Genomic DNA, 24,541 nt, shown 5'->3' on the forward strand with positions numbered 1-24,541 from the left:
TTACATTGCAAATTCTATAAATGAAAGTATGGTGAGATGTAGTAGGTTTTTACAATACCATGTGACATCTACAAACATAAGCCGTGTAATGCATTTTGAGTCTATTGAGGGTCAGTAGAGCAAGTAGGCAATGGGTCAATAGCAGACTTATTTTTTGCAGAAATAAACATGCATAACTGTTTATACAAGCATTATGAAATATATTTATGTAGCATATGCATTAGGAAACATATTATTATAATAACCGGTATTTTCTTGCTCTTCCAAGAAAGGTATGTATGATGAATTTCAGAAGCATCCTTGCACTTATGAAATAGTGTCTAAATGATTAATAAATGGATAGAAGTCACAGCATTTTTTAAAGTGTCACATATGGCAGAATTTAATTATAGTACATAAACTGTTTAAATGCCTAAAAACAGAATAGAAATGTAGAATGAGAATAGAATGAAAGCATCATTCTAGCTTAAAACATCTTCAACATTTTCTCTCTCAGAACTCACTGTTTACTTACAGTCATCATGCAGTAAACATGTTTCTTTTGTACACACTTCAAACAAACATCATGCCCACACGGGTCATGCCCACACAGATAACAGCCATTGCATAATTTATTTCAGAAAAAAAAACTACCAGGTAATAATTGATTTAAACAGTGGCAGCGCACCAATATTTCAAATCATTCTTGCAAATAATAAAGCAGGGACCACCAGGTTTTTTAGTGGTAGCCTTTTAGCAGCTGTCAGAACGCTTTTCTCAAATGAATTATACCAATCCTTGATTTAGTAGCCAGTAGTATTAGTAGTGTTGACCCTTGAATGAACAAACATTAGTCATTCTAGCCGAACCTGAGAGTTTACACAGTTTTGGATTATTACATGTTGAACTTTTAACTAAATCAATGATCTGATGATGAAATATAAAGACAAGCTGTCAGGCAAATATACAGAAACTAGTGTTGGGTCTGAGTCGAGACGAAGTACTTAACCAATATTTTAACCATCATAAACCAATGGCAATATAAATGTAGCAAAAAAATACCGCTATTATATCTTGCCATTGCCATTTAATATTTTTATTTCATGTCATCAGCACCTCAACTAGTTGAATGGTTTCAAAGAAAAAAAAATATGTAGAACTTTTATTATATAACAAGTGTGTGAAAATACAAATTAACCTGTTTTGAACACAGCTCTGTTCTTGTAAGCTTTTTTAATATGAGCTGTAATAACCACTGATAATGCAATGTACTGTACCATACACTCAAGCACTAAACCAGGGCCATATTGCTTTTCAGAAATACAAGCGCTGTGTGACCATTTTATGAGATAAGCGCATATTATGTGGTCTCATGACAAAGCCACCTTTGCTAAAGAGATACACTACTGGTGCAGAGGATGCGGGTATAGACAACACTTTTACTGCCAGAGAGTGGAGCTGTGGGAATATCTCCCTGTTTATAGCCAAAATTCAAGTGCTGTATTTGTGTCTGTGTCTTGAATGGCATCAAAGTACTTATGTATCTGAGCTGAAATGCTTGCATCCTTAGCTGAGTAACTACGGTGCTTGTGGGCTCGATAGCGAGCTAGAAGTCATAGGTATTTGCCAGGAGCAGAATCTGTGGTTGCATCACTGATAACTTCACAATCCAGCATGTCTCAAACTGCTGTGGCTTCACGCTCTGCAGTCAAACTATCTGAAAAATGCGAAACATGCACAAATCATGCATGTTAAAATGCATTATCTGGATTTAGGGACTTAAGGACCATTATTGTATGCCTACTGCATATTTTATGCTCTGCTATATACAGAATATATGGTAGATAAATAAAAAGGTTGCTTCAGAATAAAATGCAGAGAAATCATTTTTAGGTTATTAAAGCAGATCCTCTCTGAATTTCTTCACTGAAACTGGATTGTCATTGTTGGTTACATCTAGATCAACCTAGTTAAGGCCAAACTAAGTCTCAAGCATTGTAGCCAAGAAATAGACAGTATGTCTGAACTGGTCCTCTTCTCCATTTTGCTCAACCATATTGGTTCTCACAAAGATCCCAGAGAATCCCTTTAAAAAGGATTGACGAAGGACTGTGGCTCATAGCCGGCAATGACTTACTGACTCTGCTATTTGGAGCAGATGAGTGTTTAAATCCAGTACAATGGGGACCACCATACTAATAGTGACCATTTTCTCACCCTCTGTAACATCTGTTGCTTCCGTGAAAGGAGAGAGAACAGAACCTAAATCCTTCAGTTGATTCCATTCACGAACTGAAAACTGATCTGTCCCAAATGCAGCCTCAAATCGCTCTTTAAACTGAGTACTAGTGTGACGTAATGAGGTGAATTTTGACATTTTGGCAAATGCTAAAGAAAAAGCCTTGGCTTCTTTCATACCATCATGCAACTAATTGCAGAGAATGTGCAAAACATGACAACCGTTGCCTTGTTCTCACCAGGACAGTCTCATCTTCCCAGGTCACATCATCCCAAAGACTCTCATCATCAAAGTTTCCATCTTCTGCATCACTGTGCTGCTCCTCCTGTGGTAGCTTGACTTTGAGCGTACACTTCATATTGGCTGCATTATCAGTGATAATGTACCTGGCATTACTTGTTTACTTTATGTTGTCTTCACTGTGTCTGGCACAAGACCACCTACAGTCTAAAAAAAAGGACTCCAGCTGATTTTCCGTTACGTTTAATCCATGGGCTGTAACACTGAAGAAGGACCACGTGGTCCGATCAGACCATATGTCAGCTGTTATGGACACAGATGATAGGGTCTGGAGCTTTCTTTTAATTGAGTCCTTAACCTGATCAACCAACAAAGGAATGCGTTTTTCAGTGATTGTCTTCCTTCCAATGGGAGTGTAATTGTTGTCCATTACTTTCAAGAAATGCCTGAAATGCTGATTTTCAACAGTTGACAGAGGTAAAGCGCAGCCAATGAACAGATCTTTAATGATGGAGTCATGAATTTCTTGTTGTCTGGGAGAATTTGCATCATAAATTTGCACTATTTGTTTTGCCAATTCTGGTCTTGTAAATCCTTCTATGCTGGGCTGTGCAGCATCTGCTGGTTGCTGGTGTCTTTTGTACTATCTCATCCTGGGACAAAAAAAAGAGAACGTTTTATCAATTCTTACTAATTCAAAAATAGAAGGTAAATGTAAAACAAAGGTATTTGTCTAATGTGAATAAAACTTTTCCACAGTTTTGTATAAGCTACTTAACTTGTCGTTGCAATTCAGAGCACATTACATTAATTGAATGAAAATAATTACATTACATTACATTAGAGCACGTTACGTTTTAAATTTAAAAGGAATACATTTACAGTCATTGCATTTATGTGATATGTTTATTTACTTGCTAAAATAAAATCCAGGGTTTATGATATTTACTACATTAAGAAGTACATTTCACATTTTACGTCAAATTCAAGACTGGGATCACCAGATGCTAATGTTTAGGGGGGGGGGCAGTACAGTATGACTACAATCTTATTACACGATAACGATACATGTAAAGTAAAATAGACTTCACTATTTGACATACAGGGATTCTTATTAGATTTACTGAAGTTATTCAGTCCAGTGAGTGAGGGAGTGAGTGATTTTCTCTTTGTCTTTTGTTGTATGATTAACATTAATGACACAGACAGCAGCAGGTTTATTAGACTGCTGTCACTTTAAGGCCTAATGCATGGATTCAATATACTGTATTGACATGCCTCTGATTGGTCAGGCAGAATTTTGCTCTTTATTTTGATTAATTAATTAATTCATGCTTCTTTATCACCCTAACATGTCAATAACTTTAAGCAGTCCTGCCCACTTAAAGATAGATATCTCTATCTATTCTATGGACATCGTCGCCATGATATATATCGTCATATTGCCCAGCCCTAATCTTATTTGGATTTAAGTTGGTATTAAAGGTTATAATAAGCAGCGTACCTTTCTTTATGCTTTCTTTCAACATGTTGGTAGAAATTTCAAGTCATGCCAGACATATCAGTAATTGTTGTTTTGCAAAATTTGCAGTCTGCAGATTTTCATAAGCAAAACAAATTATTTCGGACTCTGAAGACATTGTCCTGGCCATGCATTGCGATCAAGTGTGTCGTGTGTGTTTTGTCTACAAGCATAAGGAGATACTACTGAACTAAATAATTAATAATGAATACTACCAAAGAGTCCTTGGGCAAGACACTGAGCCCCAAGTTGCTCCCGATGACAACTGGTGTGTGTGTGTGTGTGTGTGTGTGTGTGTGTGTGTGTGTGTGAATGGGTGAATGAGAACTAGTGTAAAGTGCTTTGTAGAATCTCTAAGTTTAAAAAAGCGCTATATAAGTGTAGACCATTACAAGTTAGGGGTTAGTTAAGTGTTCACGGACCTTTAAACTAAATCAATGATCATTCAAATGATGCAAGGCATTTGAAGGGTATTTTTATTTCACAAACAAAAAATTTTAATCAGAAAGAAACCATCATACAGCAGATATACAAAGGTTTTTCTGCATTTTCCATCCCAATGTGAAATCCTACACACAGGGGGAGGTGTACTCCGTCTCAGACTGGTCACCTGAATGAAATATGTTGAGAATCAGTAAATGATACCAGTATAGTTGCAGTAACTACTTAAATAACACAATCCTGGAAAGTCTTACTTGTTTGGTAGTAATCATAAACTTTGATCACCGCTGGCTTGAGATTCTTGACAGGAAGCACCTGTTTAATGTGTAGCTGATAGTTGACAGAAATATTCCTTGGGAGCTGTTAGAGATACACCAGATATCATATTGTAAACACACTCCACCATATCTGTATTTTATGTGTAATAAATAAAGCATACATGTTTCTTGGAGTGGATATACAGCACAGTTGTGTAATATAGGTAATAATTAATGCTATATATGTATTCTTAAATTCTTATGTTCTCCTCTTACCTCTTTGATATACATGATAATATGGTCATCTTTAGAATCAACCCGTTCCACCCAAATGCTCCTTTTCAGCTAAGAAAACAATTTAATCATTATTCTACCACGATCATTTCAATAGCAATGCATTTGCATATCTGTTTATCTAGACATGTATATTACAGAACTTTTAGCAACATTGTTACTCCTTACTTCACCAGGATCTGCTGTGAACCCTGATAACAGTTTTATGTCCACTATGATCATGTTAGTGTTGTTAAGTATCCCATGATATCTGAAATTAAAGAAAATGTTTGTCAATAAACTTCAGGAGTATTCATAGCAATAATGATAGAAAATAAAGTATTAATTATTGTCACTGCAAATTAAAGTGTCATAAGAGGATGTGTAGTCATTAATCATTATATTAATGGTTTTTAACCCAGACACTATCCAGGTATAGGCATTTTTATATCTTTGAAATATTTACAGTTAGACTCCGAAAACATAATTGACCAGTTTTCTTATTTTAGAACAGAGTTTTATCACACATTCATTCTTACCCAACAGTGAAGCCGAGGGACAAAGTTTGTCCATATGTTTTTGTGCAGTTTCCCTTGGTCTTCACCGCAATGCTCAGTGTACTAGTTTGAGTAGGTGTGGGGACATTGTAGAAAAGTGCTGTCTGCAAGTAGGAATTTAAAAAAAGTTGAAGCAATAGTTAAACAGATAAACAATAATAAACAAAAATCAATCAATTAAAAAAAATTTAATACATTGTATAGACTTGCATAAAAAGTAGTTGTTGGGTAATTAGTGCTTAACAAAAAATCACTTGCAGATTCATAGAACTACATTTTTCTTTTAAATAGAACAGTGTTTCATTTAGACACAAGATTTGTAGGCCAGGAAGAGTTATCTGTACTGACCTGCACTGACACACAGGTGTCACCCTTCACTTCAATGCTGTATTTGCCAGGAACATCCTGCAGTGATCTTTCTTGGTATAGTAATTTGTTGTTCTGGTTCACATCAAAGGTGTAACTGTGTCCATCTTCTGACTTTACAGTTACTGTGCTAGAGCCGTCTGAGCTGAACACTTTAGTGGAGTACAGAGCCAGAGCTTGGAGGGCCACAACTGTGTCCTGATTTTAAAAAATAAAATAATAAAAAAATAAAAATTCAGTGCTATAAAATGCAATAAGTGATTTAGCATTATACTGACTAAATGCAGAACAAGGGAACAATGCAATTTAATTGAGTACCTGTGTGGAGGAAAAGCCTCCATAGGGATTTTGCTGCTTCACTAGCCAGCTGACAATCCTATTAGCGTATCCCAAATCAGCTGTAGTGAGTTGACCTGCAGTGAGAACAGCTAGCAGCACGTAAGAACTGATTTCCACTGACAATGAGCTGGAGTCATCTGATGCTGTCTGAGACCAATGAAGCCGAAAATCTAAAATAATAACAAGATAGTGTAAGCATAACCACAGATATGTCTGGCATCATTGCCTTGTCCCTGTGCTAGCTAGCCAAAATTTGCCACCTACAAAACTGGCTACTATCCACCTCAGAGACACACAGAGACCTGCAGAGAGCACACAGATCACAAGAGAAAGAAAGATGTTCTCTTTAACAAAGCTTTGTTTTTAAATGCCATGTTAGCCTGGTGTTAGCTGACTAATTCACTATTGTCTTTCTGCTGTCATTTAAAAGTAACACTATATTAACTATGGTAAATTTGAGTTTGCAGTCACTTCATCAACTTATCAATACAAATGATAGAGAAAAATGCTTTCATGGCTTGAATCGCATTATTGATATTATAGAATTTTGTTTTATTATAGAATTATGGCAGTTGAGTGCTAAAAAGTACTGTTAGGATTTATGTTAAGGGGTATAATTTAGGATCCTGCCTCAAGAAACAGTTTTTAAAAATTGATTTAATATCCATCCATCCATCCATGTTCTACCGCTTACTCCTTTTCAGGGTCACGGGGAACCTGGAGCCTATCCCAGGGAGCATCAGACACGAGGCGGGGTACACCCTGGACAGAGTGCCAATCCAGCAGGCAAAATCACATACACACTCACACACCCATTCATACACTACGGACACTTTAGACACGCCAATCAGCCTACCACGCATGTCTTTGGACTGGGGGAAGGAAACCGGAGTACCCGGAGGAAACCCCCGCAGCACGGGGAGAACATGCAAACTCCACACACACGGCCCCGGTGGGACTCGAACCCCGGACCCTGGAGGCGTGAGGCGAACGTGCTAACCACTAAGTCACTGTGCGCCCTTTGATTTAACATTTATATTTATATTTTCATTCATAAACATTTTGGTTTGGGCACATGCCCCAGTAAAGTATTTTTTTCAGGCAATTCCCCTGACTCATAACTAACTTTTTTGTGGGATAATCTACAGCAGACTGAGGTTAAAGACATGCTACAGTGCAAGAACTACGTTAAAAGTGTGAAATGTAGGTCTTAATTTGGCAGCAGCACCGCACCCAGACATAGTGTTGGGTGTTTTAGCCAGCATGACTGGTGATGAGCAAGTTAACCTGGGCCACATTCCGGTTGTTGACACTTGCATTGCCTCTTTGGTACACAAAGATACATGCTGCCCCGCCACCGAGTGTAGGTGCTCAGATAATATTTTGCTAAAGGCTTTTAAAAGTGCTATGTTCGTTGCACACACAGGCCACATGCTGACAATTCTGTTGCTAGCATTAGATTGATTGTTCCAATCTGCAGCAATTGACTCCTCTGTAATAAATCTGATTAAAGCTGGACTCCTGCAGTAGGATGCTTAGCCCAGGATGCAGGGTGGCTCTCAGCCAGTTTGATCCTGAGCTGAATAATACTGAAAAAGATGTCAGAGTGCTCACTTGAACCAAGGGCAGGCATATAGAAAATACATCCTGCGGAGCCCAATTACTTCACCAATTATATTTAGGGCTTAGAATGTGGCACAGTAAAACCCACTTTACAATGGGCAGCTGTGGCTCAATGGTTAAGGCTCTGGGTTACTGATTAGAAGGTCAGGGGTTCAAGCTCTAGCACCGCCAAGCTCTCTGCTCCAGGGGTGCCATGTCATGGCTGACCCTGTGTTCTGACCCCAACTTCCTAACAAGCTGGGATATGCAAAGAAAAAGGATTTTGTTGTAATGTATATATGACAAATAATAGCTTCTTCTAGAACATTCCTTTATGAGTAGCTTGCAATAGCATTTTTCCAATTTCCAATTATTACATTCAGCAGTTTTACTTGTAGAAACGTAGTTTGTTGTGTTTGTTACAAATATAAATGTTATAAATTCTTCTAATCATTCAGTACCTCCTGAAATGGCAACATTATCCAACTCTTTTAGTAGCTGCTCCCGAAATTTATTCTCTCCAGCCAGACTGAACGTGTAGGCCAACAGTGCAGTGGTGTAGGTGTTTGTCAGGTTACCAATAGAAGACTTGAGGCACAGCAGTCCTTTATTCACAAAAGGATCCTGCAATCAAAATGTACAAAATCATGTAGAAAAAACACAATGATTTTACTTAAAGGCAGGACTTATTCATAACAAAGCTGGTGCAAATGTTAAATTTAACCACAATTTATGACAACTTAATAAAATCAGTGTACAGCTGGTTGAATTAACCAGTGCTATTGTGATTTAGATTGGATGCATTTTGCCAAGCTTATATGGATTGTGAATGCAGTGAAAAGATTGCGAACTCTCATGCTCTTACCTGGACTGTGTTACCCAATTCAAGCAATGATGCAGTGATGTAGGCAGTAATAGTCACTTCATCATTTACACCACCCTGGAATACATTAGAACAATATGCATGATATATAGATAAAAACAGATATTCAATAAATGTATTCAAAAATGTGTTTTTTCCAAACATGGACTTCCTTAGTAACATACATACCTTCATTCTATTATTGAACAGACTTCCCTGTTGTATAAAACAGCCATCTGATCTCTGATTATTTATTAGCCATTGCTTTGCACTGTTAATGATTTCTGGATCAATAAAGATGTAACGTTGTGCTTTGCCAAAAGTCCTCAAGACAAATGCAGTTAACCTGGTGATGGAGAATTATTTGTCAATATATATATTTTTTACATTCCATAATTATATACAATTATTCACAACTAACACTTACTTATTTAAATAAATTTCATGTAATCACCAGGAAAGTGGAGCTTTGCTTTAAGATAAACTTACCATGTGTTCTCCTCCCCGCTGCCAAATGTGCTATATGCACCATTAAAATGTTTATAGTTAAGTTGCCTCTGGTATCCTGTGTAAAGTCAAATGATTTTATTCTGGTTAGTTCAGAAAAAGTCTATTCAGAATGACTAGAAATGACTGCAAAGATTTAAAAGTAAAAGAAAGCTTTCTGACCACTCTTAAGGAAACCAGTAGCCCTCTCACGGATAGCTGTGGTGAGCTGCTCAGTGTTCTCTAGATACTGAAGAATGTAGATATTGGGGGCGAGGAGAGCAATGTTTTGCTCACCACAGCCATATGGCATCCTTAACAGTCCATCCAGATTTTGTAATGCACGGCCAAGTATATCTCCTACAAAAGAATACAATAATATTCTTTATCTCTTTAGCTAAAAAAATGTTGGAACTGACAAAAACACACTGTTGTTTTGAATGTAAAGAAGCTCCAGTTCACTAATGCTTATTCATATTAGATATATAGTTACAAATATATAGATATATAGATACAAAGATGTATTGCTTTGAGTTCAGTGCCCAGTAAAGGGACAGGAGCTGTCCTATCCTTAATACTCAAAACAAAACAAAACAAAAAAAGATTGAACTTAGCACCCTATGATGTAAATCAGCTATAAGGTGCTTCCCAATGAAAACAATTATGAAAACAATTGAGAAAAATGTCTTGCAATTTAATAGTCAATAAATTGGAATGGAATTCACCTTTGGTACCTATCATGCTCCTTTAAAATGGCTGGCTCAGAATAAATACAAAAAATGTTAGGGTAGCCTGCTGGTGTCATTAGTTGGAGAACTTTAGGTTTACACACGGAACATAAGCCAGGAGGACCCATGAAAATGCTGACACTTTGTCCAGAAGAAATAATTGCTTGTGGTCACAAAAGCTTTGAATTATGGAATGGGGTAAGTGTGTAGGATCATCTCCAGCACCATGCCAATGCCTCTAGAGCAGGCAAAGGGTTTTGAATAGCCTGCTGTGAAAATGGTATTACCATAAATACAGCACATGAATAGCCCAGCTTACAGAGGTGAACCACATCTCACTAACAGGCTCTCCAAAAACAGGCTATTTATTCAGAGATAGATGCAAAACCAGATAGACCAGCTTCAGCCAGAAACGCTGAAGAGTTCCCTCCCACATTTACTGACACAGTCACTGTGCACCTTCCTTCAGCAATACTTTGCCCTGATTTCACTTAGTTATATTGTATTTGGTATATTTGACTGTTCTTCTATATTGTGCTTGTGTTCAAAGGCGTACTAAACACTACTGAAAATCTATCAATAGTGCCTCCAACACCTCTACTCAAGAAAAATCTGGACTGCAGAGGCGTGAACTGTACATAGGTGATTGGCATGATTTGAATGGGGATCCCAGTAAAAACTTTCATCTCGTAAACATATTTTTCAGCATATAATTCAGTTAGCAATTTTGCGTACAGCAATGAATAGCAATCACATTTTCCATTATTATACTTTCTTGGAGTTCTTATAGAAGAGTGTTTTATTTTACTTGTATTCATTACCCCAAGACAAGCATGGTGTGATAAGACAAAGTTTTGTTTTGTTTCTCTTTTTTTCAGCTAAAAAAGTTTTATTTCTTGCTTGCATTATATACATCATAAAAATTTACTTTATAGTTGCAAAGTTCTTCTATTTACCCTAATGCTTTTTCTCTTACCAAGTACTGAAACAGAAGCTCGGGCTGATCCCTCTATTACATCCTCAGGAAGAATCAGCTCCAACTCCTCTGAAACACTGCTGCCTGAGAATAAGATGAAAGGCAGCTCCATTGTTATTTTGCAGTAAAATATTGTGTGCATCAGTTTTAAACCACCCAGACTCAATAGAAATCAATTGCACAAATATTTGCAAGCCTGACCCTGTGGACATAATAACCAGCTCTGGCTCTTCGTCTTCTCAGTTCCTTCAGCCTAAAGGGGAAATAGTATTATTAGATCATAGCCTAATAAAGAACAGGTTTGCAAATGTAAAGTTATGCTTATTTTCAAGACACCGACCTGCACAATCAGGCTTCGTGTAACTGTGTCAATACGGCCTCTCTCTGGAACACTCACAATCTCATTATCACACACCGTCTGGGATTGTTCTGCCTCTGCACTCACTGTCACATTCACGACTCCTGTATTTAGTAACAGGTATTAAAAGGAGTTAATTACTATAAAGAAAAATCCATTGCAACAGACATGTGATCATGGCCCCTGTTTCCATGTGGTGTGGAAAAAAAAAGAACCCCAAAAAAGTCACGGGAATGAGATACCTTTATTTTCCATGTGTTACTTAATGTCCCTAAAAGTGTGTGGATGTCCTATAAAAATATCTACATTGGACCACAGGTTTGCAGATTTGAAAACTATTCTCTTTTTTAAAATGGGTGCTGTTTTATTTATTTATTTATTTATTTTTAAAATAAAAATCAGGCTAACACTGACAAAAACAGAGCTCCATGAAAGACTGTGAAAGAGTTTTAGGACTCACCAAGCACGGTGGGAATCAGAGTCCATTTGAAGGTTTTTCTGCCATTTGCACACAGGCAGGATGAATACTCGCCATCAGAAGAGGGTTTCAGAGTGTAGTCTGAGGAAGGAGCCGGGGTCACTTTAACCTGGCGATGAGGCACAGGTGATTAATTTACTATGCATCTTACGTGACACAATACTTGATACAAGATAAAAGAATACAAGAATACAAGATAAAATCTTGGCCTTACAGTACCATAATGCATTTGGAAAGATAATTGAAGACGGTGGCCTTCAGCTCAAAAACCTCTCCCCGGATAATGGAATAGGGCAACGAGAGCTCCAGGAAGAAGGGCTGAAATACAGTGAGCTGAACAGGAGGAGCCAGTCCCAGACCCCTAGAGGACACACAGAAAGCCTCTGTCTCCCAAGTGGTGATGGTGTCAGGAACAGTGACAGGAAGCTGTGCTGATCCAGAGTCCCTGTGGAAAAATTTCTGTTATTTATTATCAAAAAGACAGCATGCATTATTCAGTATATTATAGTTATGTTTATTTTTAAAACAACAGGAGACACTAATGTACATACTAATAAAACTGCTAAAAGATTGGTGTCCATGGCAACATTAAACAGTGTGATCTTACATGCACAGAAGCACTGTAAAAGCATGCCACTTAACAAAATTAATTAATATGCTGGTTCACAAACCCGACTTCAGACAGTTGCCATATCCATGTTTCTGGGAAGAATTTGCGAACTGTCTCAATGGATTTATAATGTTCTGATGATGACTCAGCTAATCCCACACGTTGCGCTACCATGTATTGCACTGAAAATGAGCAAAACTTTAATTATTAGTATGCTTCTTTTTAATGTAGCAACCTCTTGATTTGTTAGACTAATTAGTACAAACAGCAGTAAGAGCTATGCACATAACAAATGTACAGTAGTATATTGATTTCAGCTGTACTCATCATTTATTGTATTATTTATTGCATTTTAATGTAATATACATAGCATATGTATGAATAAGAAACTGCACTATTTATTGAACACACACACACACACACACATATTACATATATATAAATATATATAGTTGAAAAAATAGCCTGTAGGTACCCCCATATGGATGTCTGTGATGATAGCGTTCATAACGCATGCCTTTGTATACCAAACAGTCAGGTTCTCTAACAGCCAAATTTGTTGCCATCTTCAGCCCCACACTCTGTCAGGTGATAATATGTCATAATCAGTGTAGTAAATTATTGTAAATTACTTAGTAATCCAAATAATTTCATATGAGATAAAATTCAATAATATGTATTTAAAGGGCAATTTCTAGACAGCTCAGGCAGTTTTTAAATCAAGTGCTTAAATAATTTGTTAAAATAAAAATAAAGCCTGCCCCTCCCATACTCCCAGCCTTTGCATGCTTGAATCATACGAATGTATTCATCTGCTGTGTGTGTGTTCCTGCCTGCTTATGGGTTCCTTCAACATGTTTTCATTATGTCATGTCACTGAAAACAATCAATAGTGGAGAAAAAAACTAAAATAAATTAAAACTGCTTGTATTGACATAAAAACTGCCTGAGGTGACTGGAATTTGCCAAATAAATATTTAGAAGTACTTAAAGTGAAAAAGGGGAACCCCCCCCCCCTTTAAAATTAAACAATACAATATGCAATAAATAAAATGTATTTAATTGGAGAAATCCATACAGAACCAGTGGCACTGAGCATGAGATAATGGCGCAAGTGAGGCTGAGCCTTAGTCACTGGGGAGGTATGTATGGCTCTGGTTGTCTTAGCCAGACAGGTTTGTGTAGCATTAGGTGTATGTGAGAAATCTATACTGAACCAGTAGCTTTGAGCATGTAGTAATGGTGCCAGTGGGGCTTGCTACAGCTTTAGTCACTGGGAAGGCCTGTACGGTTTTTAGTTGTATTGGGCAGACATGTTTATGATGGGCTTAAATTGGTGAAACACTGGTGAGGAGGGGTGCCATTTGAGAATCAGAAGAAGCCACAAGACCTGATGTGCAATGCTCATGGACGGGAATGCTGGCAGAGAGAAAGTGGAGGGATTTTTCTGCCAACCGGTTCACAGTGACTGCTGACATCTGGGAAAGCCAAAGCATGTCCTACATAAGGAGTCGCTATGGAATGATATACTATGGCACCCTCAAGGTTGGGAGAGAACAACCTACAGGAAAGATCAATAACTACGTTTCCATCCAAGGATTTTTTTTGCGAAAAAATGTTTAGTGCATTGATATGATTACAAATTATTGATAACATTTTTCGTTTAACTTTAGTGCATATATTCTATGCCGATACCTCAAATGTTGCGAAAAAATATTTAAAACAGTTTTTGCCGAGAAAAATGGCATTCATGAAAAAAAAAGTGTCACATGACAAAATTGAGCCATCCTTCAGAGGAAGAATAGGGATGTGTGTGCCTTCTAGCGCACTGTAAACCTGTGGCACAAGATGCACCAAGGAATTATGTTATGCAATTTCATTGGCCTCTGCTCCATTCGGCAGCCTGATATAACGCTGCATTCATTTTTCTTTAATAGCTGTGCATACCGCATACTCGTAGGACACTGGACACTGGTTCTTCTGTCAAGCCATTGTGAGGTGTAGATATGTTTGTTTGTGTGGTGTTAGGAGAAATCCATATGGAACCAGTAGCAGTGAGCATGCATTAACAGCATTTTCTTAGGCTACTCTCTGCCCATACAGTTGCACACCATCAAGTATGTAGCAGTATTCAAATCTAGCCAACCAACAGTTATTTTACCACTGCATTTTTTAAAAATGTGTTGCGATCATTGACAGTACATAGATGGTTGTGATCTACTAAAATGCCTCAGCGATCGACAGGTAGATCGCAATCAACAGGTTGTTGACCACTGCTGTAGAGACTGTTGTGTGTGAAATTCCCAGATGATCAGCAATTTCTGAATTACTCAAACTGGACAATCTGGCACCAACCATGCCATGTTCAAAGTCACAGAGATCACATTTTTTTTCGCCCATTCTGATGCTTAATGTGAACATTAACTGAAGCTCTTGATATGTATCTGCATGATTTTATACATTGCACTGCTGCCACATGACTGGCTGATTGGAACTTTAATTATATAAATGTTCAGGGGTGCAGGTGTTCCAAATAAAGTGGATAGTGAGTGTATATACAGCAAAGTCCATAAATAAATTTTGGAGAAAAGTTATTGTTATTTTAGCTGTCTACCACAGTATATTGAACTTGAAATTAAATAATATATTTGAGCTCAAATGTCCATTTTAATCAAAATTAAAGACTTTCAGCTTTAATTTAAAGGAATTTACACACACATTTGGGGAATGGGGTAGGAATTACAACACTTTTTAAATGTTTCCCCAATATAGATAATATAAGCCCTATACACTTCAGAATTCATCCTGCAGCATTTTGTCACATCATCAATAAATGCAAGAGAACCAGTTCCACTAGCAGCTATACACGCCCACACTATAAGATGAGGTGGTACGCTTTGGATCATGTGCAGTTCCTTCCTTTCCTTCATACTCTTCTCTGACCATTGTGTTCTTGTGCGTTTTTAAAGAATGTATCAAATAAGGGCTTTTCACACTGTACTTAACCCCAGGTTATCGTCGTTCTAAACCCCGCTTTTAACCCCAGGTAGAGGAACGTTTCACACTTATAAAGGTTATAAAACCCTGATCCGAAGCAGGGTTAGCACTGTTTTTGTGGTGTTAAACCCGCATTGCGGTGCCGAATGTGTACAGTATGAAACAATGTTAGAATGTTACTGCTAGCTGCTTAGTAACAAACACCAAATCAGAAATTGAACAGCACTTGCCTCATATTATGTGCAAATTGGAGATCTAACCCAGGGTTTAGGAATGTATAGTGTGAAATGTCACGAATACCCAGGATTAATTGTTAACTCTGGGTAAAGTATGATTAGTATGAAATGTGAAATAAGTTAACCCAGGATTCTGTTTAACCAGGATTTAGAATGACCCAGGGTTAAATATTTCAAGTGTGCAATGCCACACCTGATGTTTTTGCTATCTGTCTGATCAGTTTCTTTTGGTTTTTCAGCCTAATGATGGCTTGCTTTACTGACTTCATATTGAGAGTTAACAGAAACTTCAGAGACTCCAAATGCAAATGCCATACTTGAGATCCTAGACCATTTATCTGCTTTCTTGTAAGTGATATAATTAGGGAATAACACATACCTGGCCACGGAACAGCTGATCAGCAAATTATCCAATTACTTTTGGTCTCTCACAAAAAGGAGGGACCACATATAAAAAGTGTAATGCCTGCACTGCTTACCTGATTTGGATGTAAATACCCTCAAATTAAAGCTAAAAAGGCTAAACATTGAGCTCATTTCATTTCAACTCCAATTAACTGTAAACAGCTGAAATAACAATAACATGTCCAAATATTGTCCATATATTTAAAAATATTTATGGACCTGACTCTATATGTAAAATGTAAACTTGCAAAACCAATGGTTGAACACCCCCCCCCGCGACACGCCCCCCCACCCCCCCACACGCACACACACACACACCACCACCACCACCACCACCACCCGAAATCAATCGTCGAATACATCACTGTCACTCAGGATTAGAAAAGACCATAAAATGATCAGCAGGTACCCCAGATCACCCAGTTACGGTATATCATGTCAGGGATAGATTAGGCTCCATACAGACAAAATCTAAAGCCACATTTTGTAAATAGTATTTTCTGTTACGAGTGATTTTACATTGTAGATATGTGGTCTACTGTGATAACATTTCATACACACACATTTCAGTAATCAGTTATGTATCCAATCAATCACTTACCTTTAATGTATTGTAAGCATGGTCAATCTGTGTATATCGTCGAGGTCTAACATGCAAGCACTCTATATTATCTTCAACCCCATAGGGGTAATCTGATACTCTCTCTGGCAACAAATTAAATATCTATGGGAGACATAGTTTGTCATTATTATAAGATTATATAAAGTGCATTTCAAAACACACAAAAATTACCTTTGCATGTATGATTACATTAACATAAGAGAGCTTTATAAAGAACTTGCTTTAACTTTATATGCAATAAATGGCAATAAAACACATTACTATAGTTGCTACTATTCTAATACAATAAGTTCTATAATATAAAGATCCTGACTGTAGCCTTTAGGTTTTCTCTCAAGTCCCTCAAGGCCACTGTTCTTCACATTGAGCTGTATCACACCACCCCGGCATGGATTACATTGCTAACATCACCTCCTGTCCTATTTTATTTCCTATGTAAAGAAATACACCCTTTCAAACACACCTCCTTTGTCAAGTAAGCTCACCCTTGTAAGCTCACACTTCCCACTAGACTGGTAAGCCAGTGCAATAAATATTTATTTGGTTTTTAGTCACTTATGTTACACATATAGTATGTTACTAACATAATAAAATGTTTGAATGTTTAAATGTAACAATAGTCCTAATTCTCGAATAAAATTAGTAGTCAAGGCCATTTGGGTTCATTTGCCCAAAATGTTTGGTTCTCTTTGTCTACTGTTTTGATAAAGTGTTGCATGATTTATACCCTTATTTCTGAACTGTGATTTCCTTGTGTGCCTGACTAGTGGTTAGCCCAGGACTGCTTTTCCTGCCTGGTTTTTGACATCTGCTGCCTGCTCTCGCACCAGTTCATGAATTTAATATTAGACTGCCAAAGGTCCACAGAACCACCAACATTATACAATAGCAATACAATATCTGGTCTGTCCAGTTATTAAAAATTCATGAGCCTCAGCAACAGTTACTTCAAAAACTTTTTAAAAAAGAGACAAATTTTATGTACCAAGATGGTGTAAATGTCATGCAATGACATTTTTTTTCTATTTTTTTTATTTATTCTTGAAATTATATATATATATATATATATATATATATATATATATATATATATATATATATACATACACACACACACACACACACACACACAGACACACACACACACACACACACACACACAGACACACACACACACACACACACACACACACACATATATATATATATATATATATATATATATATATATATATATATATATATATATATATATATATATATATATATATATATATATATTTATATCTTCAGTAACTGCTTTATCCTGGTCAGGGTTTATTAGTACATATACAATACTCCTGACAATTTTACAACATATAATGTAAATGTTATTTAAACATTTTAAAACTTACATTAATGTTATGTTCAAATGTTAGTATCAGACAAGAATAAAAAATACAATTAATTGAATCTATTTAGTACATAGCACATGTAGAGGGCACTAGATATTAAAACAGGCTCAAAACTCAAGCACTTGTATGTGCAAAAGGTTCAGTAAATCTTAACATCACCTTGTCAGTATTTAGGCGTTCTCCAGACTCCAAGATGAACACACTCTGATCCACAGCACTGAGGCCACACAGTGAACCAGGATGAGCCGAGAGCTCGAGAGTGTTCTTCTCACCAGGAACTGCTTTAGAGGGAGAGAACTGTAGTGAAACCTGGAGGCCACAAAAGAACAAAAAGTTTACATATGTTTAACTTTTATGTCAAGCAGAAATCAGATTAGATAAAAAAATTAAGTAACTCAATAACCAGTGAACATTTTTTAAAAAAACAACACAAAACAAAGCCTGAAGGTGCTAGCATTACCTTATTCCTGAAACATTTTTCCACATCAAATTTCTTGCTAGCAGCGATGACATTCTCACTAGGCAGGACAGAGTACACCACAACCTGCACTACAGGAGCCAGCTCAGCATCGACAGCTAGTTTAAATGAGATTTTTCCTTTTCTGACATCTGTAGACTCTTCCACTTCAACCTTCTCATGCCCATGATGGACTATTGCTCCTTTAGATAATACCTGGATTGCAGAGGCCAAATATAGGATAATCACTGTCAGGTGCATTTCATTTAAGCTGCTGGAATGTAGGTAATGCAGGTTTTACTGTATCTACAATTTTACTGCATGTACTTACCGTGTATATAAGATCAATACTGTAACTTTCAGTAGTTTCCCCTACAATATAGTAGTTAATGGTTATGGGAATTTCAGCACCACATTTAAATGGTTCCTCTGAGCTCTCTATTGACAATTCACTAAATACTGGACTGTAAGGTGTGGCAGGTTGGAGCAGCTGTAGATGTGCATCAGCATTGGTAAAGAATGGTGTTTTGTATGTATGAAAGTGTTCTTCTGGATAGACACTTGCCTAGATAAGAATGAAACAGGAACATTTGTTTTTAAGATCTATTGAAATGACTTCAACATTTTGTGAGTGTTAGGTCGTCATACCATACCTGCAATCTTATCTCTGTTGTAGGATGTTCAGGTGAAGCAATTGAGAAGTTTGCCAATCCATTACTATCTGTAGTGAGATTGAGTAGTTTCTTCTTAGACCACCATTCACCTTCCGAAAGGTAAACCTTCTTGTTAGGAATTGGTGTTCCACTGAAGGTTGTAACTTTAATCTGTTGTTCAGGGAAATGCTGTCAGTCTGCTCAAACTGTCAACAACTGATGTAAAAACATCACAAATACAAAAGCAATATCAGTGGACCAATGTAAATTTAAAAGTAAGAAAATCTTACTTTTCCTTCTATATCTCTCTCTCGTTCAAAGGTTTTTGGTAAATCCACAAGTTCCACTTGACCGATTTGGTAAATGAGTTCTATGATGACAGATTTTACCAAGGAGAAATCTAAACAAAAAAAACAAAACAAAATGCAATATTATTAAAGAATCAGTGATTCTAAAATTTTTATATAAAATGTAAAAGATTTATAAAGTATTTTTACACTTTAACTTATTTTAATCTTTAAGTTTAGTTGGCTTTGTTCAGATCTGTTACTGACTCACCTGTTCCTTCCTCTGTCAGTGTAACAGTAGCATTAAGATAGTGCTCAAAATTAACTTCAAATTCAGAACTCGTGAAAGTTGATACATTCAGTATAAGGAAGGCACAACCAGTCTGACTCATCTGTGAGGATAACCAAATGTTCAAATGCAGACAAAAAATTTCAGACAAAAAATATTATGTCCTTTAATATAGCGTTACCTACGGACCTCCACTGTTTCAGCCAGGCATGGTGAAATCAAAGGGGCGTCCTCACGATGAAAATAATTCTGCCTAAATTTACGACACACTTGCACCAGTGCTGTGCCAGGTACTGGCTGTCCATAAGTGTACCTTAAAAATGCACAAGCAATGAATGTTGATTTAAATTTGTGTTTTATTTATTAATGAAAGAAAAAAACATTTATAGGCTATACCGGTGTATCCTGGATATTCAAATGTCTGTCAGTGCTATGTTGTTTTTAAACGTCTTTTTAATAAGATAAATGTTTACATTTAAGTAAGCAAAGGAATAAAAAATGTAAAGGTTAAAACTATGTTTTATAAATATTTTTTAAAACTACTATATTTTTAGTTTTCTTATAAAATTGTCACTCACTTTCCACAAACCTCCAGCTTCAGTTCCTCCTCACCGATGCTGTGTTTTTCTGGTGTTTTTACTGTAATCTCAAACTTGGGTAAAACTAAAAGTCAAATATATTTCTTATTACAGTAAATTATGTCAGTTAGTTCTGTATCAACAGAAAAAGGTACTCTACTAGTAATGTAACTTACCATACTTTTGCACTTTAAAGCGGTGTGTGATCAACCTATTTTCAATGTCAGCAATTAATGAATAATGGCCTTGTGGAGCCTCAGCATTGAGCTCATGTGAAAGCTGCAGTATCAGGCCTGTCGAGGACACATTCGTCCACTGACCAATCCTGTTATGATTATTATCCTGATTCATTCAGAAAAATATTAGCGTCACTAACCAATGTGTATAAATATTAAAAGTGAACAACAATGTCACAAAGTAAACAAACAAACAAACAAATAAATAAAATTATGTGTGGTTTAATTTACTTACCTTAAGAATTACTGTGCTGTACTGTAAAGGAGAATACAACAGTGCATAACTCTGATTAAGAAACTATCACACTACTTCTAATATCATCTTGTACATTAACGCTCTACATTAATTTATTAATTAGAACAAATAATTGAGTAGAATATCGCTATAATACAAAGATATTACACAATGTAGGTGCTATATTAATCTGTGCATAGGAAAATATGCCATCAAAAATGACATTGGAGACCCTTCTTTTATAGTTAAATGTAAACACATACATTTAGGACAGGATGGGTGGTGAAAACTTGCCGTTCTGCATTAAATTATTGCACTTAGAGACGTAGAGACTTAGACTCTTACTTTTTGTTTAAGTGGAATAAAATTAGAATCCATAGTGACAATTCTGAAATTCACTGTTGAAAAACAATGGGAGAGAAATTTGGTGTGTTGAGCTTCCCCATCAATAAGAACTAAACATTTATTAAATGGTTCAAATGGATATTAAGTATTGCAGGAGTGAATCACCTGTTTGGCCTGGATTGTAGATGGGTTTATCAGTCTGAATAAATACCAATGTGTCATAGGATTTAAACATCACTTTCTTTTTCTCTGTCATCTTAAAACTTTCACCTTTGACTTCTACCTTTATCTCCTGCACCAATTCACCCACAACCTGTGGAGCCTGTGAAGATGTTGCCCATGTTGAACCACAACAATAAAAAATAAAAATAAAAAAATAAACAATATAATAATAATAATAATAATAATAATAATAATAATAATAATAATTTTAGTATTATTGTTTATATCATCATCCATATTAATATTATTATTATTAACAACAACAACAATAACAACAACAACAACAACAACAACAACAACAACAACAATAATAATAATAATAATAATAATAATAATAATGGGATTTCTGACCTCAAAATGAGAGCAGTGGTGAATCTCCTCTTCCACTGTCTCTTGTAAAAGAGTTCTGTTCTGGTTGTTGTGAACCAGATAAATGTTCATTTGCAGAGTCTCATTGGGCTTCAGAAGACTCACACAGAACTTTGCATCAGAGCCAGACTCGATCACTGCAGGAAATGTCACCATGAAATATCTAAGGACCAAAAAAGTGATATTTTAAAATGATAATTTGTGCATGTGATTAACAGTAAAGAGATGAAAAAGTAATGAGGGTTATGTAAGATAAACCATTGTAGCTAGGTGACAGTAATCTCCTAAACTCAACAATCAATACTGTTGGAAAAGTGTATACAGAGTGCTTTAAGTTCAAGATAATAAAATAAAATGATGTTTAAGAGACAAGTTAGTATCACACAACATGTCAGTAAAGTCTAAAGTAAAGTTATTGGAGCTGCCTTTTTGTGTTTAGAAATAACTTAGAATGAAACACTGTACTATAGTACTATGATTGCATTCTGGCATGTTTGTGCTCATTGACAAACTAATTTACATCTATGGGCACATTAGCATAGTCAGTCCACATAGGTATGTAGTAGACCATTACATTTACTTACTTGAGTAACTTTTTGAAAAAAAATTACTTTTAAGAGTAGGTTTAACTGGCCATACTTATACTCTTACTCAAGTTATTTTTAATCACAGAAATGTACTTTTACTTCGATACATTCGGTGGTGTTTCTCCATTATTGTTAAATGTTAATGAATATATGTTGTTTTAATAATTAGTTTAAATCACGTATAATAAGGTGTCGAGTCTCGCGATACACTGCAGTGGTCTGAATGCAGACACAACAACGACTCACTGTTTTAGCAGCTCTGTCCTGGAAGATAATGGCTAAAGAAGGGGAAGAAAAGGAGGCAGGACACACACACACACACACACACGCATTCTCTCTCTACACACACTTTCTCTTCTGTTCTGTTCCATAGTCTGTGCTTTTATTCTTTGTTGTCTTGTTCAAATGCAGATACTGACAAGTTTGTGTTCTTAACGTGTTAAGACAGTCAACATTTTGGAAAATATTTGTTTGTTTGTGTGCGTGTGTGTGTGTGTGTGAGAGAGAGAGAGAGAGAGAGAGAGAAATTTTGTGTTGAAAATGACAGGGTCTCTGCTATTGTACTCATCACAGGACAGGGATATGGTGCTTCATCTTGAACCCAGGTTTTATATTATATAAACAGAACAGACAGACTTTCAAGGAGAGGTATGACTTACAATTCTCCATGTAGTCCGAGATTCAGGATTTTCCCTTTAATTTAATCAGAGCCGAAGTAACTAATAACTTACAACTTGAGTTGTTTTCTCATTGGATGCTTTATTACTCTAATTCAAGTAATTATTAACATTATTACTTTTACTGTTACTTGAGTAATTATTTTTATAAGTAGTTTTACTTGTACTTGAATAAATTTTTTTGGATACTCTATCCACCTAGCTGCATGCTTTCACACACTGGGTGGAAATTGAAGAACCCTTAGGAAACACACACACACACACACACACACACACACACACACACACACACACACACACAAATAGGGAGAAGATGCACAGACCCTGGAGCTGTGAGGTGGCATGGTGGTGCAGTGGGTTTCCGAGCTCACGGTTTATTTATAGATAAATTAATATTAATAAATATTCTCTTCATAAAGGGCACTTTTGAAACCAAGGGGCAAAGGGACAACTGCTCTAAGGGCAGTTTTATATACATATATACATATATACACACACAGTACTGTGAAAAACTTTTAGGCATGTGCAAAGATATGCTGTAGAGTAAAGATGCCTTCAAAATAATTAAATTAAATGTTTCTACATTTAAAAGAGCAGTAAACAGTAGTAAACATTATGAATTCAATTGTCTTTCAATTTCCATATATACTCATTTAATGCCATTTACATTTCAAATCATTTTAAAAATTAAATCTCTTGTCACTTTTCTGCTTTATATACAGTTTTAAAATTAAATTTCACACATACACACACATTATGGGAGGTGGAATGAGGACTTCATAATAAAAATCTTTATATCTATAAAACGGTATGCATGGATATAATGTATACAGTATGAAACAGAATAGACCACTGTATTTTTCACCACCAGAAATCCTTTATGATTACTTACGGTCCTGAGGTTTGTCCATAAACAGAATGAAAAAGGAAGCAGGCTAACAGTAGCCTTATCCTTATGTTGACCTGCCTGACCACCATGATGAAGTCTATTGCAAATGGCAGGTTCTACTGTTTGAGGACCTATTTAAAGATACTTAGTCCAAAAGAAGTCCATCTGCCGTTATCCTGTCACTAATGATTAACCAGTATTCCAGCTACATTGCAAATTCTATATGTCAAAGTGCAGTGCCATGTAATAGCTTTTACTGTGTGATATCTATAAAAATAAGTAAAGTATCTTTTCTCTATTGATTCTATTAATAGTCAATAGTCACATAGGAAAGTAGGCAAGGGTGACATGACTAAGTAGTAGTATTGTCTGAATGTTCATAATGGGATTAAGATAAAATATTAACCACTGTAAACAGTTATTTCTGCAGCTGCTGAAATAAATCTTCATAACTGCCTATATACAGTAAGCATAATGAAATGTAGAAATAGGTATTTTCTTAGAAAGTAATGTGACATAATATATGACAAATTTCAGTGGAAACCTTGCACTCATGAAAGAGCGTCTAAATATTTTATATAAACGTACAGAACTCAGCTTAGATTTTCTTGACTGGCCAATCTTACCACTGAGTGTGACTTATAGCAGGATTAAATTCTAAAACTAAACTAATACATAAGCCTGAAAATCTGCATTTATGAAAGGGATTTAAAACTGTTTATAAACCAAATGGAAATGTAAACTCTGTGG

General features: G+C 36.1%; 1 protein-coding gene across 1 annotated transcript; it reads right to left on the minus strand.

Moving 5' to 3' along the window:
• Nucleotides 1-4,433: 4,433 nt before the first annotated feature.
• Nucleotides 4,434-23,918, minus strand: LOC128621819 (alpha-2-macroglobulin). The gene is made up of 34 exons (XM_053647808.1): nucleotides 23,795-23,918; nucleotides 21,621-21,801; nucleotides 21,213-21,369; nucleotides 21,048-21,100; nucleotides 20,703-20,723; nucleotides 20,408-20,573; nucleotides 20,232-20,316; nucleotides 19,843-19,966; nucleotides 19,636-19,756; nucleotides 19,368-19,477; nucleotides 19,078-19,248; nucleotides 18,756-18,989; nucleotides 18,428-18,640; nucleotides 18,127-18,276; nucleotides 16,553-16,675; nucleotides 12,789-12,894; nucleotides 12,375-12,495; nucleotides 11,923-12,148; nucleotides 11,686-11,812; nucleotides 11,208-11,329; nucleotides 11,069-11,120; nucleotides 10,868-10,951; nucleotides 9,347-9,523; nucleotides 9,167-9,242; nucleotides 8,867-9,023; nucleotides 8,681-8,755; nucleotides 8,277-8,439; nucleotides 6,193-6,383; nucleotides 5,857-6,072; nucleotides 5,491-5,612; nucleotides 5,141-5,222; nucleotides 4,955-5,023; nucleotides 4,676-4,781; nucleotides 4,434-4,590 (listed from the first exon to the last, which is right to left on the minus strand). The coding sequence occupies exons 1-34, from the start codon at nucleotides 23,878-23,880 to the stop codon at nucleotides 4,550-4,552; spliced, it is 4,308 nt and encodes a 1,435-aa protein (XP_053503783.1). The 5' UTR covers nucleotides 23,881-23,918; the 3' UTR covers nucleotides 4,434-4,549.
• Between the last annotated feature and the right edge of the window lie 623 nt (nucleotides 23,919-24,541).

The sequence above is a fragment of the Ictalurus furcatus genome, chromosome 17 (genome assembly GCF_023375685.1).
Source record: "Ictalurus furcatus strain D&B chromosome 17, Billie_1.0, whole genome shotgun sequence".
NCBI lineage: Eukaryota > Metazoa > Chordata > Actinopteri > Siluriformes > Ictaluridae > Ictalurus > Ictalurus furcatus.